This window comes from Serinus canaria, chromosome 5, assembly GCF_022539315.1.
Source record: "Serinus canaria isolate serCan28SL12 chromosome 5, serCan2020, whole genome shotgun sequence".
NCBI lineage: Eukaryota > Metazoa > Chordata > Aves > Passeriformes > Fringillidae > Serinus > Serinus canaria.
In genome coordinates, this window is record NC_066319.1 from 13,440,923 (window position 1) to 13,459,937 (window position 19,015).

A 19,015-nucleotide genomic window follows, 5' to 3' on the forward strand; every position below is an offset into this window, starting at 1 on the left:
AGATACTGATTGACATACCTGTGATGTTTGGCCCTGTAACTTTGCAAGCTGAGTTGTTCTCATGTTTAAGGACTGACTCCTTGTGACTGTGGCTCCAGAAGATTTCCCATTAACCTTTCTTTCCAGATGACAATTTACTAACAGCTTTTCTTCCAAAAGAACAGCATCCCAGGGATCTTCAGCAGTCATACTTGAAGGCCTCTCTCCATCACCCTCTGCCTTGTTTAGAGTCTCCACAGTGTCCACTTTTGGTTTACTCAGAGGATCCAAATCCAGCCAGTCGAATTTACTGACATCCCCACAGCTCTCTGAGGCTGGCAGGTTGGACACTGCAGACTTTATGGAAGTCATCTCTAGGTCTGTGCTCGACCTCCCGTTCCTCAGGAACTCAGAAGTGCTTGCAATTTTGTCAAATACTTTTGCCATTTCTGGTGTGAGCACTGGAGGGTATAAAGGTAGGCCTCCGTGTGGATGGAAAGGTGTGGTAGCTGCCAGGGGGTAGGAAATGTATTGTGACTGTCTAGGAAGACCAAGATAAATAGGCTCTCTAGGGGGATAGGATGACATACTTGGATGGAATCCATTCTGAAATACACCAGTCTGTTTTGTGTAAGAAGCTGAGGTGTAAATAGCAGGTAAAGTGCATGTCACAGGTGCTGGTATTCCAGGTGTCCACTGTCTCCTCTGACCCGTGGGCCCAAGATAAAATTGTGAAGACACAGATGGGCTCAAAATAGGACTTGCTGGTAACGTAGGTACTTTACTGGATTCAAAATTGTCATCCAGCAGCAGTTTCTCTAGTTCAGCATGAGTAAGCTTCTCTATGTCAATGGTACTTAGTTTATCTTCCATGCTCTTGGCATCAGCCTCTGGAAACACCATGAGATCATGGTCCTGCTTGTTATGAGTCTGTGCTTTTTGTCTGGGGCTGCTTAAAGAATGAAAGGTTTGTTTATTACCAGCTATACCTCTCTCTTTCTGCATCTTGGCTAACGCCTCAGCTTCCATCTGCAGTGCCTCCTCTTTGTCCACATCTTTTGCCCTTGGGGCTGCCAGAGAAGGTGAGGAGCGCTGTTTGAATCCATTGCTGCTGGATATCTGGGCCATGCCGCAGGAGCAGATGTCCATGTACAGCAGCAACACTTCCCTTGCACTGGTTGTCCACCCTTGGCTTCAGAGCGGATTTAGCAGACCTGAAAAGGAAATGAAACATTAGAAACACATGGAAGAAATCATACATGGATCATACATGGACAACTACTGCCACACACCACCAGCTGACAGAGTGGCACGTGTCCTTCAGAAACCAAGGATGTAAAATTCTGAAGAGGCCAATTTTTGTTTATTTGAGGGGAGGGAGTGTCAACCTTAAAAAGAAGCCACATAAATAAATTCATGGTCACTGAATTATGCAAGACCCACTGATTTTTCTTACTCTGCCCACTGGTGCTAGTAAGCACTTGGTTGCTTTTTGCACCACTGGACCCAAGGCTACACAAAAGGCACCTGCAGGTAGGTAGCGGTTTTCAGACTGGAACAATTACACAGGTGCAATCTTGGGAGTAGAAGTCATTCTAAAGACTGTACAAATATAGCATTGATAAAGCACATTATCAAGAGGACTTCCACCTTACTTCACTAGATTACAAAACCAGACCTTTCAAACTGCTGTACCATGATTGGAACAGTCATAACGACACTGAAGGACCTCTCATCCTTTGGAAAATATTGTACTTTACCCTCTTAACAAGAAAAATAATGTCTATGAAATGATATTTCTTGGACAAGCAAAATAAGCTATTTAAGTACAGCTGCTCATTGACTAATCTCTTTAGCAGCCCTTTACAGGAAGCGTCACTCACTACTAGGTAAGGAAAGAAACTCCAAAAGGTCACTTTTTCTTAAGGCCTCCACCAATAAAATGTTATTTTACATTTCTCCAACTCCAGTCTTGTGTTTAGGACTATGATACAACTTCCCATATTCACCACAATCAATATCTATGCAGATTCTTTATTAAAATAATCTTGCAAGAGATTACCACAAGAACTTTTGTTATTTTTCAGCATTATTTCTATTTTATTCTGCAGCTTTTTGCACACAGCAGGGTCTGAGCTCAGGAGATAAGATGTCTTCCAGCAACAGCCAGTATGCACACTGAGCAGCAAGATAAAAATCAGGAATAATGAGTTTCTGCTAGGAGGCTTACATAATCAGCAATCCTCATTAAAACACAGTTTCACTGAACTAGATGAGCCTTATAGATGAAAATCATTCAGGGTTTAAATCATGCACTAATCTACAAATTAAGAATTCTCTGCAGCAAATAAGGCAGATAACTCAAAATTCCTTATGTTCTCTTTCAATTCACACCCATTAGAAGGGTTTGGATTTTAGACAGGGTTTTTTTTTTAATCAAACCAGTGAGATGGGCTTCAAACAAAGTGACTGTATTTCTCTGGACTCCCCACACAGACAGCAAGATTCTTAGCAGATTTATAACAGATTCTTGAAATTCTTTAAGTCTGGCTAAGCTTTTGTTTTATCTACTTCATTTCAATGGCTTCTAGTGTGAAGGACAGACATCTTTATAAGAGGTTCTATACATTTCAGCTCAGTCTGAAGACAAATCCAAGTGAAACCCTTCACAAAGCAAAATTAAATCAGAAATGATGCTACAATTACCCAGACAAGATTTACACAAAAGAGGATGTCTTCAGAAAGACTGAAGCAGTGACAGACTAGCAGAATTATAAAACCCTGAAAACCACACAACTCAAGTCTTGGGGGATAAAGTCATAAAGGAGGAGCTTTGGAAGTTACAGGTATGAATCAAGCCACAGGATAATGATGTAAATACTCAACACAGATGAAGTCTACAGAAGAAAAGTGGACACCAGAGCCTCTCCTGTACAGTATATGAAGCAGCAGAGTTTGACACCCATTAAAGCCATAAATATTGCCATTAGGAAGAAGTCTTGCCCTGTCTGCTTCCTATCTCCAGAGCTCAGCATAAAACATAATCAGGAAATAAATTTTAAAAACCCAAAACTACTTTGCTGGGCTCCTTTACAGACAATGTAGGTTTCTGGTGCCATTAATGGCACAAATGTGGCCTTCAATTATTATTCAGCAGGACAATCTTACTGAAACTTCTCCTGAAGATGTACTGAGTATTTTGTAGATGCTCTAAGCCTACAGCCACATATAATATCCTAATATACTTGACACCACCTTCTCAGACTGTCTAGAAAGCTAAGCTGGCTTTAATCTCTTCATTAACTTACAGCTGGGTTAAAATGCTATGTCAGATTTCTAGATGCAAGAACACCCTAACTTACAAAGTCCTCTTGAGAATTCCTACTTGGCTTTTCCAAAAGCAGCAGCCTGAGGTAAGTGCAGTTTGAAGTTCTCAGAGTGTTGCTGTTGCCTAAGGATTCTAAAGAGCAGCTGGACTTTTCCCTGAACTTTATTCAAAAAAATAAAATAGAATCATACTTTCCAAGACTATTCAGAACTGCTTGGGCTACAACTTACAAGATTATCAATCCATTCAGGTGCTGTTTGATAATTACAAGTGATTTTTTTCTTTAGCAGACGAAAAAAAAATAATTATACAATCTTCAAAGTATTTACATAAAAACAACAACCAGCTCTTAAAAGAAAAAAAAAAAAGCCTTATTTGTCTGCTGAAATCAACGGCTTTGACCTCCATATCACCAAGGAGTCTCCTGTTCACAAGAGGAGTCACTGTTCCACAAAGTCACAACTGCAGATAAACACACATTCCTTAGCTCTCAGAATCATGGGGCACAGCTACCACAGCACCTTCACTCACAACATCTAGAGAATCCCAGTCATGCACTAACTGCTTGTTTATCTCACAATTGCACATTACAGGGCTGTATTTCAGTCAGTTTATGACAGCACACTTGTACTGACAAATCCACTGACTTCCAGCACTCAAGATAGAAGGTTATTGTTAGAGGTTATCTGAAAAATTGAATTTCAGCCTTATTCTTTGTAAGACAGCCTCAACAGCATACATACACGTAATATGATTGCTGTATTTAAGTCCTGTCCTTGGGAAACTCCTAAAGTCAGTGTATAAATTTCTATCAAATTTCATAAGCAGACTGCAGGTTTTTTTCAAACAGTTTGACATTAAAAAAAAACCTGATACAAAAAAATCTCATGAAATTGCAATATTTTTGGCAAAACTTCATCCTGCATGCCAGTTCTAAGCTGCAAATTCATATAACACATCAGAAGAAAAGCTCCCTAGACATAAGCATGATTAAAATACTGACAGACCTCCTTTTAAATGCTAACCATGCAGCATTAGTTAACTTTTTCACGTAAGTTTAGCTTCCCTTTGAACCTCTTACTTTGCTGCCATTTAAGTTCAAAGGCAGAGAGTGAGCAGAATTTAAACTTCTCCAACATTTACAAAGAGAAGGGCAAATTCCATCAGGATCATCTATCAGCAGGGAACTCCTCAAACACTCAGAAAAATAAGTTTCAATTCAAATCCTGGAATCTTGAACCACTACTGACCAAGCTATAGGAACTCACCAGAAGTTTGCAACAACTGGAGGTCACTGAAGACCCAGAAGTGATCTTTACAGAGCTAGGACTGCTCTCATCTGAGCTGCTGCACACTATTTTAAGTAACAGTAATAATCAGTTTTCAGCTGTCAATCTGTTCACCTTCAAGAGTGCTCCTCTTGCCAAGCACTCTAAGAACGTGAGAAACATTTCATTTATTTTTAAAGGAAAGCCAGAAGCAATTGAAGGGATTATAACAGAAATTCAGAAGTGATAAAACAATCCCCTTCACCACTTACCTGTCCCCTAACTTTGAAATTAAAGAGACACATGCATATTTGGGTGAAGTCACCACATTTCCACTGCTCTAGCAGAACCTCACCTGCTTCCTTTCAAAGTGGGTCTAAAAACTCAACCACACCTTTTATCTACAGCCCTGACCAAGGGTAACGTCTCTTGCAGTCAAATTTCACTAATTTGGAGCAGTCTTTTCCTTCTCAACCAGCTGTGATCTGACAGCAGTCTGCAGACCCCTTTGGCTCTGGTCTAGCAGAGTTTCTGCAAGAGCAGCACTTCCTTGGTATCAATTATACATAAATGTGTTTAGAACCTGAAGTTAATCTGATCACTCAAGTACCTGTGCATTGTTATATAATTTTGAGTATTGCACATCACTCATTCTTTTAGATGAGTAAAATACTATTAAAAAAAACAAAACAGCAAGAAAACTTATTAATACTCAAGAACCAAGAAACTGCAAGATGTCTGACCATCTCCTTCAGAACAAAGCCTCTACATGGAATGGAACTGAACTGCAAATCAGATTTTCATTTAGGCTTAAATTAAAAAAAAAAAAAAAAAAAAAAAAAAGCACTAGTTTTGCAAATAGATAAAATGGAAGCAGGAAGAAATTTCTTTCCAATAAGGAATTTATAGTTTTCTGGTAAGGAGATTCAGGGAACCAATACAGGACATACATCTCCACCAGGACAAAGACTCCCAAAAGCAAAATTAGTTTCCTATCTTAATGAGCAAGGGATGACTTCAGCAGACATAAATCGTTTTACCTTAAGCAGAGGTAATCTCACCATCTGCTCATGTACATGTCACCATTCTTCTCTATTCCAGATGAGTTGCACAGCTTTCTTTTCTAAAGCACCCAAGGCTTGTAATACCCTATTTATAATTTGTTCTACGCAAGCACAGAACATATTATTTGCTAATTTCTTCACAAGAAGTACTTTACAGCTATCAGAAATCAGTGCACATGAATTCCCTGGAGTCCAAGCACTAAATACAGAAGCAATGATAACAAGTCAGGCCATTTCCTGCATTCCTTATAAAGTAAGGCTCTGGCATACAGTGGCCAGTGCTTCCTCAAAACAAGTGCAATTTTCAAAGTAACTTTGAGGTTATTTTGCCATTAAAGAAACCAAAAATAAAAATATTTGAAGCATTTGCCTCACATTGGATCATAGCTAACTTAGGAATTAACAAATCTTGCCTGCATACCAGAGACAGTAGCAGTTTTATGGGAAACCAGGGAAAACTTAGCAAAATGTGACAGCAGTAATATACTGTGGAAAATATTAATCATCTGCAAAGGAATTCATAGCCAGACATTTGCCACAGCAGGAAAACTTCTTAGCAAAAAAAGAAAGGAAAAAGTCACAGGAACTTTGATGTTCAGAAGCCCTCTCTGCCAGATGCATTCAGATTGCTACAAACTGAGAAAAAAACTGAGCACAAGAAGTCATGACACGACTTCTTGAAGTAAAGCTGTTATTCTTTTTAAATAATGCTAGGTTTAAACTGGGGGTTTCTCAACAACAAACAGTTCTGAAAGGTCAGTGTTAAAGCTATACAGTTCCATCACACTATCTTTCCACTAAAAACTTAGTAGCTTCTCTAATCCAGTCATTTTATTGAAATTAGCAAGTGCTTCCTTACAAATGAGATTAACACAGTTCACCAGAAAATTGAATCTGTTTTGTTTCAGCTCATATCTATAGAACCTTCAAAGACAATTTCACTAGCTCAAATAAAACTGCAATCTTTAATTAGGCACAAACCATGAACCAACACTCATCTCACTTGTTTTGCTCAAATAATTCAGATCATAAATACCTAAGCAGGAACCGCATCTCTTCACTCTGATTTTGAAATTTCATTGACGCCTAAAAAGTACAATTTCATCACAAAACCTTTGATCTCAAGGGCTAGGCAAGAATAGGATGTTTTTAGCACTAGAACAGGAAGTCTCAGCTTTTAAGGTCTTTCAACATCAGCAACAAATCCCTTGAAAAATCCAACCTCAGCTATTTCACTGCTTATAAAAATTTATGAACTATTGAAATCAATTCTTACCCAAAACACTGTGCAGAGGATCATTAGTAGATGTGGCACACTTTGCAGGTGTTGTTAAACTTGAATCTTCAGGTTTTGATCAATGTTTCAAGAGAGACAAAGCATGGATGCATCTGTAATGATGTTCCAGCCAGATCTCAGGGCATGTTTCCCATGTCCACACTCTTCCCTGCAATGCTCTGCACCACTGGCCACTGCAAGCCCTTCCATCAGTAGATGTGGGTACATGCAGATTGGTACAGCAGGTTTGTAGGTTTACTCAGCACATTTCTGCTCAAATTTTGAACCTAACCACCACTCCACTTAGTTCTGTTAAGAGATGGGGGTCATAAAGATAACTGAATTCCATAAAAACAAAAACCTTGACCCTGCCAAGAACACTGGGTGTCACAGCTAGAAGAAAACTGCAGCATGAGCTCATACAACTGGACACTGCAGATTTATCACCAGGATAAACTTTACCAATGATTGAATCATGGCAAGAAGTCCTTAAAGCCAATCAGCAGAAGACACAAATCACCAGGAAGCCTGGAATGGGCTTCATCAGTGGTAGAACTACTCACCAAACTTTTCCTCCCTGTATTTCTCCCTATCCTGTTCTCAGCTCTTTAATAGCATCCTCCTATTCTGTTCCTGCCCAGCATTTTCTGGGTGCAGGTACCAGAAAAGAGCAAGAATGAAACTGATGGCATCCCAGGCTGTCTCATTCCCATGCACTTGGCCAAGATAGTTTTTTCCATGCCTTACAGCCAAGCTTATTACCCTCATTGTTTGACAAAGGCTAGGAATTCTAGTTCTGTTGCAATGTTTCTCCTTACAGAATAATGCTTTCAGTTCCACTCCTCCTGCTTCAAAAGCCTGCTTTTAAAACCTTTGTACTGGTTCCCTTGCTCTACAGTCACCTCCCAAGTGGTGCTTTTCTCCACGTCACCCTGACGTACACAGTCACTCCACCAATCCTGCTTTTCAAAGGCTACTTGAAAACACTCAGGCAATACAAACTTTCACACAGAATCAACATTAGCTGCTGGCTTAAGGGAAGGCTTTTTCCTATTCTTTAAGTGAGGTCATTGTCCCAAATATTTTGATTCCCCAGCTGAATAACTGGTGCAGTAATTCCTGACTTGCAAAGTAATTTTATTCTGGAATATCACTTTCATGGAACAATTAAAGCTGGAAGGGACCTTAGTTATTCATGCAGTGTGGGGCCTGACCCCAGCAGAGCATAACAAATTACCTGGAGCATGTAGATAAACTAGTACTTGCATTAATCCTGATCCCAGTGGTACTAAACAGAAGACAGACAACATTTAAAACTACATATCCAATTTTATCAAAACTACAGAAAGTGTCTAGTGTAGGTAGAACGGAGAAAGAGGAAAGAAACAGCTGTGCTGTCTGCTTTAATTACCACAGCAGAGATGCCCAAACACCTTCCACGTACTTCTATAATATTTTGCAACATAGGGACAGAACCATGTTAAAATCTAAATTATGTGCATGAAGTAAGCCCTGCAGACATCCTCCTAATGTCACAAAACATTGAAAACACAGCAAAATGCAGGAGGCTCATGATGCAAGAGGCTGCTAGCACAGGGAGATGAAAACAACTCTCCCCCACAGAGATCCTATTTTATTCACTGTGCAGCAGTGCACAATATACACCTTCAACAAAACATCATCAAAAACATGCATGGGGAGGAAACAGACACCTCAGCTGTGGCCCAGACCTAACTCTGTATCACTGTATTAGTAGCACCCTACCAGTCTAACCTAATGCAATTCTGCTGCAGTAGCCAAATTATTTCCACCACTTGCTTCAGCAGCTGAGTTTCCCCTCAGGCAGGAAACTTGCACAGTTTCAGATATAACCAGCAGATGCTTCTTAGTCACACACCTCATATTCACAGGAGATGGAGCAGAACTGCTGATTACTAATTGACAGAAGAAATGCACCATTCACGTGTACCTCTGGGCTTTATCCATTAGAAAATACTAAATGCTTATCACATGTATTGATTCAACAATTACAGGGTTTGTTTGGGTTTGGTTTTTTTACAGTACACAGGTAGAGACCTGAACAGGGTGGCTACACTCAGACCAAAGGTTCATCTCTTCCTTATCTCGTCTCTAAAGGTGGCTTTGGAAATGCAAATAGGAAAAAGCTAAACCAACACAAACACTTCCTCAAAATACCTTTCTAGTCTCCACTAATTTGGCACTCAAGTACTTCCTGAATCCTGAGGTAACTTCTCTAAGATGAAGACTCTTGACGAACTTTTTCATCAGGAATTTGTTCAGGTGGATGCTGAACTCAGATAAACTTCCATAAGCTCTCACCATATAAGAGCACTGTCACCACGCTCTGCTCCTCTGCTGGGACTACAACCTAGGCAGAAGATCAGATCAGTTGTTGATGACATGTTCTTGGTCAGTCCCTTACAAACATCAACTACAACACTGAAGCCTACAACCTTAATTATTTCCTCTGGGTCACCATGCACTAAACAACCTCCAGATCTGAACCAGAGACATTCCCCTAGCACAAACAGCACAAGGTCCTCACACACCACACACTGCAAGCTGTGGCTGGGTTTTTGTAAGTGATGTTTGGTTTGTAGCTTCAAATGACAAGCTATATGAAAGATGCAGACATACCTTCTCCCTCCTACTTCCATTTCTTCCCTCTGAAGTGACCACCACTTGGACAGCTTAATCTAAGGAAATGCTTTCAGGCTGCATTTCTACAGTTACAGACTGTAGAAGTAATGCTTCTCATAACTTTTTTTTATGTGAGCATTGACGAAAGCATTTCATTCTAAACTTTTTATAGCTTAAGTGAGGTTTATCATTATTGGCACACTTTGAAACATTTCCTCCTTCCCTTCCCTGACCAGTCAGGAAAAACTTCACCATTCTTCTCACAAAGTTACATCACACCAACCTCCTCGCCTACCAAGGTGCTGGATGATGCTGTATTAGATGACTAATTTTATTGATGATAAAGACTGAACCCTGGTCCTGGTAATTAATTACACATCCACATGTTCTACTTAAAATAGAACTATATGTTTACACAGTTACACAGTTACACATATAAAGCAAACAACTTACATTTGTGTAACATTCATTTTAAACTTGTTGTATTACCCTGAAAACAAATAAACACCAAATAATTTCTGTACTGACTGAAGACACTAAAAGGCATTACTTCTAAAACAAAAACCTGGAAGATCTTTATCTGATTGCCTTTAAGGCTGATGTTTTATTTTATCAATTTTAGTCATGTCATTTAGTGCTGGACTTCAACTGGCCTACCCATCAGTGTTACTTCACTGCAATTTTTGAAGCTCCCATAAGGCACCCTTAAGATTGTTCAAGAGTTTAAAAGACAAACAACATGCAAGCCTTCTCTAATAAAATTCAAATCTAGCATTCATTTTTCTAAATAACCCCATACCGTCTGGTTTTGGTCCCACATCAAAGCCTAAGACAACAACAAGAAAAAGCCTTCCAAAACATCACCTCAGCATTTTTATTCCTTAAACAACATTTTAATCCAAGTGTCTCCAGCTAGGCAGCAAATACAACAGCAACACTGAGGAAGAAATATCACCAGTTTCAATTTGGTTTGAGAAGCAAGAAACAAAGGAACACAGAATCAGAAAGTAATTTTTTACTTGACATTTTGAAATGCATCATTTTCCATTTCAGGTGTTCAGTTTTCTCTGTTGGTACACAGAGAGCAACTCAAATCAGACAAAAATCACTAAATCATCAATTTCCATTCAATGATTATATGTCCTCATGAACCTTTATGTTTGAGTTCTCAGAGACAACAACAATAACCCACAGGAAAGAGGAACCTCAAGTACATAAATCAGGGTTACTAATGCACTGTAATTAAGACAAATCTATTTTATTAAATCAATCAAAATATTAAATATTTCCTGAGATCTGCTTTTTATTTTTCATAAACAATCATCTCTAAGAGACGTAAAATAGTATTCAAATACAGCACACCATTTAAGCAGATGAGACACTAAACAACCTATTGCTTGTCTGGTTTGTGATCCTTCTCCCCAGAAGGTCATTTAACTTCCAGTATTTGTGTTCTCTCCCTCTGCCTTTATCTTCTATACAGCTTTCTTTCACTGTCCCCTTATTCTTACCAGTTTTGCTCCAGCTTGCTCTTACAAAAGAACAACCCCAAAACCCAAACAGAACTTGGTGGGAATTATAATCCCTTTCTCCCCTTCCCACAAACGTGCCAAGTGAGGCCAATTTAAGCAACTTCTCTTTCTCCCAGATACATAAAGTTTTTTACAGGCCACTCTTAGGGTTGGGAAAATGAAGCACACAACTGCCTTCAAAGCCAACATAGCCATATAAAAAAATACTTTTGTCTGATTTCATTTCCCCTGCCCCATTTCTGCTTCCCCTTTGGATTCTTCATAAATCATCCATCACTACTACTCGGAACACAGCTTATATTCAAAGCAAGTATTGCACAACATCTTGTACAAACATCAGACATTTTTTCTTACATTTTCAGTTCCCTTTGGGATGAGATCTGCATTAAACATGCAATGTTATCGGCTAAAAACTCTGCATCTTTCTTCTACCCCAAATCAGTTTAACTGTGCTATGCTCTAGTTTCAGGCTTGTAGTAAGTAATACAATGAGTAGAAAGACCACCAGAAACTTCTTTTCTTCCCAAAGCTTCTGACTGCATCTTGCTATCACATCCTTCCCGCAACAACAGCACAGTTGAAGTGGGAGGTTACTTGTGCTAACAAAGGTGCAGGAGCACCTTTTTTATTGTGTTGATACAGAATAATAAGCTAGACCGAGCCAAGAACAGCAAGGCACTCACAAACTTCCACGTATCGCTAGAAATATCGGCAAAGCTCCCGGAGGAAACAGCAGAGCTGTTTAGGGATGAGCTTTGTAAACATCCAACTTTTTCTGGAACCACAGCAAAGCACCAACCCGGGACGCGCGAATCCTGTCCAAAGCCAACAAGGTGATGAACAAAAAGGAAACGTAAACCTGCCGGGTGTCTGCAGCGACCGCCAAGGCGCCCCCTACGCCGGGCACCTCCCGAGCTCCCCGCTCCGTGCCGGTGACAGCTCCCCGCCACCCCGGAGACTTCACCGCCGGGTCCAAAAAGCACCTCCGGCACCTGCGGAGCGCGGGCAGCAGCTCCGGACGGCTCCGCGCCCCGAGCGGCGCCGCTCCAGCGCTCCAGACGCGCAGTTCCCGACTGGAAGCGCTTCTCGCAGGCAGCGCCGCCGCCGCCCGGCTCGGGGAGCCCGCAGAGCCGCGGGACGGGACGGGCCGTGCGGACAGCGCTGCCCCGGGCCCGGGCCCGCCGCTCGCAGGTGCCGCCCGGCAGCGCGGGCAGACCGGGGCCGCGTCAGGGCCGCGCCGGCGGCGGCAGCGCCCGGAGGCCGAGGGTCGCGGCGACCCCCGCGAGGGGCGGGCGAAGCGCGGCACGGCGGGGAGCGGAGCGGGCGGCCCCCGGCAGGGCGGGGTCGGCTCGGCGCGGGGCCCGCAGCTCGCCCCGAACCCCGAGGCTCCCCGCGCCTACCTCGGCCATTTCCCCTCGTCCCTGCTGCTCCCGGCGGGAGCGCTCCAGGCTGCGGGCAGCTCCCCCCGCTCCGCCGCGCTGCGCTCACTTCCGCCCGGCCGCGCGGGGCGGAGCAGGGCGGGGCGGGCGCTGCGCCGGGCCCGGCCCCGGGGCCGCCTCACCTGAGCCCGCGCCGCCGCCGCCGCGCCCCGGCCCGCACAAGGAGCCCGTCCCGCCGGGGCGGCCGTGGGGGGGCCGCGGGGCCGGGTGGCGCTGGGGTGACTCTCCGTCATTTCCTCCCCTTATCGCCCGATCTTCCCAAGAATGCTCGGCATGACTGGGAACTTGCCCAACGCACCAGAAACGTCCGTCGGGGGGGCTGGAGCCGCGCCGCGGACACAATGGACTTCCTCAGCCGCCGGCAGCGGGGGAAGGGCCGGGACGCGGCGGGGACGCTGGGGAAGCCGGGGAGCCCCCAGCACGGGGGGCTGGGCTGCAGCGATGAACATCTCCAGCGACTGCCGGCGGACGACCCGGTGGTTTGGAGCAGCGCAGAATTTTGCTTAACTAACTTCAGAAACTACTTGGCCGGCAAGGGCAGATTCCTGTTGTCAACTCCAACCTTCCTGACATACCGAGACGTTTCAGAAAGACCAAATATTTTGGTTTGACCTTCACAATAACTTCAAAAGAACGAAATGCTTTGGGTATGCCCTAAAGTATTGCATGTGGGATTTCATACAAAGTTTAGACAATGGGCCTTTCATAAGATCAAATAAAAAGCTGTCATGGACATTTAAACGTAGCAGTATTATTTTTAATGTAGATCTAAAAGAATTCCAGAGGGAATAACTTTATATTCCATCCCCTCAGGGATTACTTAAAATAAGGGAAGTATTCAGTTTATGCTATTGGTACTTTATTCTGCATTTTTAGCACACTGAAATTCTGAAAAATACAAAACACTTAATGAAGCATAGAAGACTCATGAAAAGAAGACACATAAGTTTAGAAGCTACAATATAAATGAACTATCAAAAATTAGTCAGGAATACATTGCTGGCAGTCACTGGATATATATATATAACCATCATTTTAGGATCTAAGCATTTTCTATTGGATAGATCTTGACTTGACACCATTAAGGTCAATGAAAGTCCTTGCAGGTGATTCAACAGGAGCAAAATGGGGACTTGGAAGACTGACATAAAATGTGTTCCTGGAGAATCATCACAGACATGACTGTAATCACACAGATTAAAAAAAAATTACCAGAGTTCTTACTACCCTTGTGATCTAAGTCATCAGGAATTTTTCATGCTGACAGTCATTAGGAGTAGAAATCAATCCTTTCTAATGACATTCCCGTTTTGACAATCAATTAGCAAATTCTGCTCCATTTTTGATCACAGAGTGGGGCATCAGTAGAAGAAATCTACTCAAAAAAGGAAAGCTCAAGGTTCCTTTCCAGATGGTCTATCCAAAGCCACCTTCTTTTCAGATGGCATTTTAGACTTTTTGTCCTGGCAGTCATGTCTCCTGGCCACCTCCTCTGCTGGGCTCCTGTGGTTATCCTGACCAGGAGAGTGCTGTACTTGGAGCAATTAGTGACAGACATAAATGATGCTTTCCAGAGCACAATGTCTTTCTGCTGGATCCTCCAGCAAACCAGTTCCATGGTGTTTGTGCTGCTTTCCCCTTCACACACAGGTCACATTAAACTGCTCCCAATTGCACCTATGACTCACTGGCCACAGGGTTTAGTCCTGGGATAACCATTTGTCCATGTTTCATCCATTGCTAAGTAAAGGAGCATTAACCTGCTTAGTCTGAACAAAAGACACTTGCCACACCCAACAGTTTCAACCAGATCATGTTGGAATGAGATATCTCTAAGGTCCCTTCCAACCTAAGCCATTTTATGATTCCATGATTCCATGATCATGGCTATTTGATTGACCAACATCCACCATGTTATTACATAATATGTGACAGTAGGTCAAATATGAATCTTACTAGTTGATATAGGAAAGATTACTTGGTTCATTCTGTGGATTAGTGAAGAATTTTAAACTATTATCAAGCCTGTCTATCAGTGTCACCCTAACTGTACGAACTGTCTGGGCCTTTACTTGGAAATTCCTTCTTGTCAACAAATTTTCTTGCTATTCCACACTTTAAAAAAATAATTTAAGCCCATCCTTTTTAGCACTATCTCATTTTTGAAAGGTATTCTGAAGGTAGTTCATGTTAAATAGGCACTGATTTCATATTATCACACTGAATACAGAGTGTACTATTCCTTCCTTTGCTTTCCCAGAGTCACAGAGTGATTACAGTTGGAAAATACTTCCCAGATCACTGAGCCCAACCTTTGACCAAACACCACGCTGTCAACTAGATCGTGGCACTCAGTGCCATGGCCAGGCATGGCACTTTAACACTTCAACACCTCCAGGGATGGTGATTCCACCACTTCTCTGGGCACTCTCTTCCAGTGCCTGACAACACTTTCAGTGAAGAAATTATTCCTGATGTCCAGCCTGAACTTCCCCTGGCACAACTCCAGGCCATTTCCTCTTGTCCTGTTGCTGAGAGAATAGACCCACCCTCACCTGGCTACAACCTCCTTTCAGCATTGTAGAGAGCAATAAGGTCTCCCCTGAGACTCCTTTTCTCCAGGTTAAACAACCCCACTCCCTCAGCTGTTCCCTAGACCCTTCACCAGCTTCCTCACCCTTCTCTGGACTAGCTGCAGCACCTCAATGTCTTTCCTGAATTGAGGGGCTCAGAACTGGACACAGGATTCAAGGTGCCATCTCACCCGTGTGGGCTCCAGGGGGACAATCACTGTCCTAATCCTGCTGGCCCACACTATTTGTGATACAGGCCAGCACGCTGCACTGCAGAGCAACTTAAACAAGAGCACTTTGGCCTCTGCTTTCATTGTTTCTCAGCTACATCCACATCACCCAATACCAATTATCAGGTGCACTCTGGAAGTGGTACCAGCCAGTTTTAGAAACAGTATTTGTATGTCAAATACCACATAGCCTCTCCACAGCTGGGCAGCCACAGGAGTTCTCCTTCAAGAAAGACAGCTGGTTAGCCTTGGAAGCTCAGTGACAGGCAAAGTGACACTTCCCTAGAGAGCTGAGTCAAGAAGGGAACAATGGCATAGCCTGCAGACCTGCTTAGGAATGGATGATTACAAGTTAGCCATTCCCACATGCAGAAATGAGCCAGCTATAAAGTATTTCTCATACAGGAAGTTACTAATGTGCCAATGTAAAAGCTCTGCACAAGATGAGTGTCTCAGCAGCCTCACTGTCCTGTTCCTGTGTGTCCTCTCTGTGATACACAGACCAAATGACACAGTTGCCCTGACAGTTTTCAGGAGATAAAACTGTGATAAAAACTATGATATTCTCACTTGGTAAAACTATGTCTTGAAAAAAAAAAAACCACTACAATTTATTACATAACATTTTAATGACAATTTAAATTGCATACCACAGACAGAATGAATGAGAGAATTTGGTTAAATGTTTGGTGAGAGTAAGTGCTGTGCTTGCTATGCTGATAGTTAAACATCCCAAAAGAACTGACACCCAACATATGCAAAGACCAAATCAGCTTGTGTAACTAACAATATTGACACTGGTATTAACTGGAAATATGACAAACTGTCACTGGTAGATGCTTTTTTAAACAATATCTAGGATACAAGGAAGCCTGAATTATACTGAGATCAAAAGGACGCCTACACATAACAAAGCTTAACAAATGTGTTGTGATGACTATAACACATGGGAAGTAAAAAACAAAGCAAAACCAAAACACACAAAACCCAAAAAACCAAACACCCTCATAAAAACAAAACAAAACAACAAACTAAAACAAATCACTTTAAAGACAAAATGTCCTTAATTTTCTTCTCAACATAAAATGCATTTATATGCCCCCCAAACTTAACAGGTGACTGCCTTGAGCTACTGGAATTGCTGCTTGCCTTTAACTAACTGGAAGGAATCAACTTGATGTCTATTGTTAGAGTGTCCTTTCTGTAAATGACAAATTGTTAGTAGGAGCACAGCGATTATTTAAAGGACAAATGTGCTTCCTGTGACAATAGGAAGACAGAGCATATCCTACCAAGGACAAAGACCTCTGCACAGAATCCATGCCATGTACCAGAACATGGTAAAAAACCCACACCCACTTTGTGCAGCATGGAAATTCCCGGGATTTTGTTCACTGGGGTGTGGACTGCAACACAAAGTTTGGATTTGAAAGTAGACCAACTCACACTATGCAGAAAAAGAAAATCATGCAACTGCATCTACAACTTCAGTATGAGGCTGCTCTCAGCATAGCTGCTAGATTCAGTGATGTTTGAATTAAAGACAGAACAGCTTTTAACTTCTTATATTTATCTCGTTATATTTTCTTAAATACATCATGTTAAATATGCTGACAAACTAAGCCTAACCAGACTAAACACTAAAAAAATCTACCAATCCTCAGCTAATCAAGACACTGATAGCCTCAAGGTGACCTGTATATATTTAAAGGCAACAAGTTTTAAGGGCTAATTTTGGAACAGCTGGTAATTTGTATCAAAATTGCAGCCAGGGGTTTTTTAGTATCTAAAACCTTTTTTTTTTTTCTCTGAAGACCAGCAGAGGGAGACAGGTTCTGATTTACTCTGCAAGAAAACAGAAGATTGTATTACTTCAAAAATGATACCCTCTGAAAATTCACTATCATTTCCTATCTTAGGCTTGTAATGCCTTTTCTTGGTCATTTTGAACTCTATTATTAATACTCTTCTATTTTTAGTGCTTATTCCAAGGCTAAAAGGCTATTGCTTGCATCTGAAGATGTTTAGCCAACAGCATGTTCCTATTAATACTTCCCTATGGTTTCTCTCAGGGAGAAAAGGGATATCAGTGTTAGTAATGACTGAAAGAAAAATTAGGCTGTGGTTTTGTTTTTGTTGTTTCATTGTCATGCAACAGCTTGCATGTGTTTGCAGCATGTCTAAAGTCTGCATATGGCTCTCAAAATCTAAACAATAACTTCAGCTGGCTTTACATATGAGTTCCATATTTAAAGACTAAATATAAGAAGCAAGTTCTGTTCTAAAGTAAAAACCACAAAACCAGCTCCTGGTGGTTTCAAGTGCAAGTAAAATGTTCTCTTGGGTTAATTTCTTAGGACCCAGGTCTTGCTTCAGGAAATGGGAATTTAGGCATTACAAGCCAAAATATTGCTAGAGATCTTGGCACAGAAGCTAAGGTATGTCTCATATAGTTTAGGCAATATGTCTACAAAATGACATAACAGAGCATACATTTGAAATTAATAAAATATTTTTCATATTTACCCATAGTTTGCAGATAAGTTATGTCCAGAAGAGCTAATAGAACAGGGACCTGAACAGAAATAATTTTACATTTCACTAATTGTTTTACTGTAAACAGTTTCTTAGCTTTTTTTTTTTTTTTAATTTTCATAAACTCCCTTTTGCAGATGGTTTATTTACTCAGAGAAGAAACTATAAGAAATGCTTTTTGGATAGAATGTGTTCTAAGCAATATGCACGACTGCTGTAGTTTAAAATAAATTTAAAAAAATTAAAATTCTGAATATTCCTAAAATAATGTAGAAGCAGAAGAGTTAGAAAATGCATGCAAAAAGTGTGTCAGTGCTACCGTGTAGTCAGGAGGTACAGTGGGAGAGTTTTCAGTCTGTAGTTTGCTGTGCTGAGGGCTATTACTGTAAGAAAGGTGCCAGAAAAACCTGTGTGAGAAACTGTGGGCAACAGGATGCGTGCCTGGAAATAGCAATCATTCCTGGGGCAAAGATAATTGAGGTAATTGGGAAGCCTGCTAGTATTTAAAATCCCAATCACAGCCAGTCATGCTTAATCAGACATCCAAAGGCAGAGGATGATAAAACTGCATATTGAGTAATCACTTGAATTATTCCATATCAAGAAGTTCAAACAAACCAACCAGCATTACCAGTAGGAGTCCTACACAGGAGAGAGATTTCCACAGGCTAAGAAAGGGGTTATAAGGTTTTCTCCCAGCTGCCCATATTTCTGTAGCTCTATGAAAGATCAAAGCCCTTCCCAACAAAATCTGGTTTTTCCTTTCTGGTACAAGCTAATTGCATGAACTCCTTGTAGCTACCCTATTTCCTCAGTAAAAAAAACTTCAGTTCTTTAAGCATTGCAAGCCCATGGAAATATTCTATATTAAAAAAGTATTGAACCATTCCTTATGTTATGCTTTTACTTGTAGTCACACAGTGTATATGGCACAATGAAATTATCCTGTCAAGTACATTCATTGAGGTGTTTTCATATCCCTCTCCAAGTCTAAATATGTCGTGGCTCTGGCTCTTAATACTTGTATTTTGGTGTACAATTTTTTTGTAGTTTTCATAAGGGAAGTTAAGTACACAATGTTCCCTGGAGGACATTTGTAAAACCAGTTTTCAGGTTAAGGGTCAATGATC

The 19,015-nt window shown here is 41.4% G+C and overlaps 1 protein-coding gene across 2 annotated transcripts in view; it reads right to left on the minus strand.

Moving 5' to 3' along the window:
* Positions 1-12,621, minus strand: part of PIK3C2A (phosphatidylinositol-4-phosphate 3-kinase catalytic subunit type 2 alpha) — a 50,039-nt gene extending 37,418 nt beyond the window's left edge. For both annotated transcript variants that reach the window (XM_030239987.2, XM_030239986.2), the window contains exons 1-2: positions 12,509-12,621; positions 19-1,193 (exon numbers count right to left, since the gene is read on the minus strand). In XM_030239987.2, the coding sequence (XP_030095847.1) occupies positions 19-1,128 (1,110 nt within the window). In that variant the 5' untranslated portion in view covers positions 1,129-1,193; positions 12,509-12,621. The remainder of the gene's footprint in view (positions 1-18; positions 1,194-12,508) is intronic.
* Between the last annotated feature and the right edge of the window lie 6,394 nt (positions 12,622-19,015).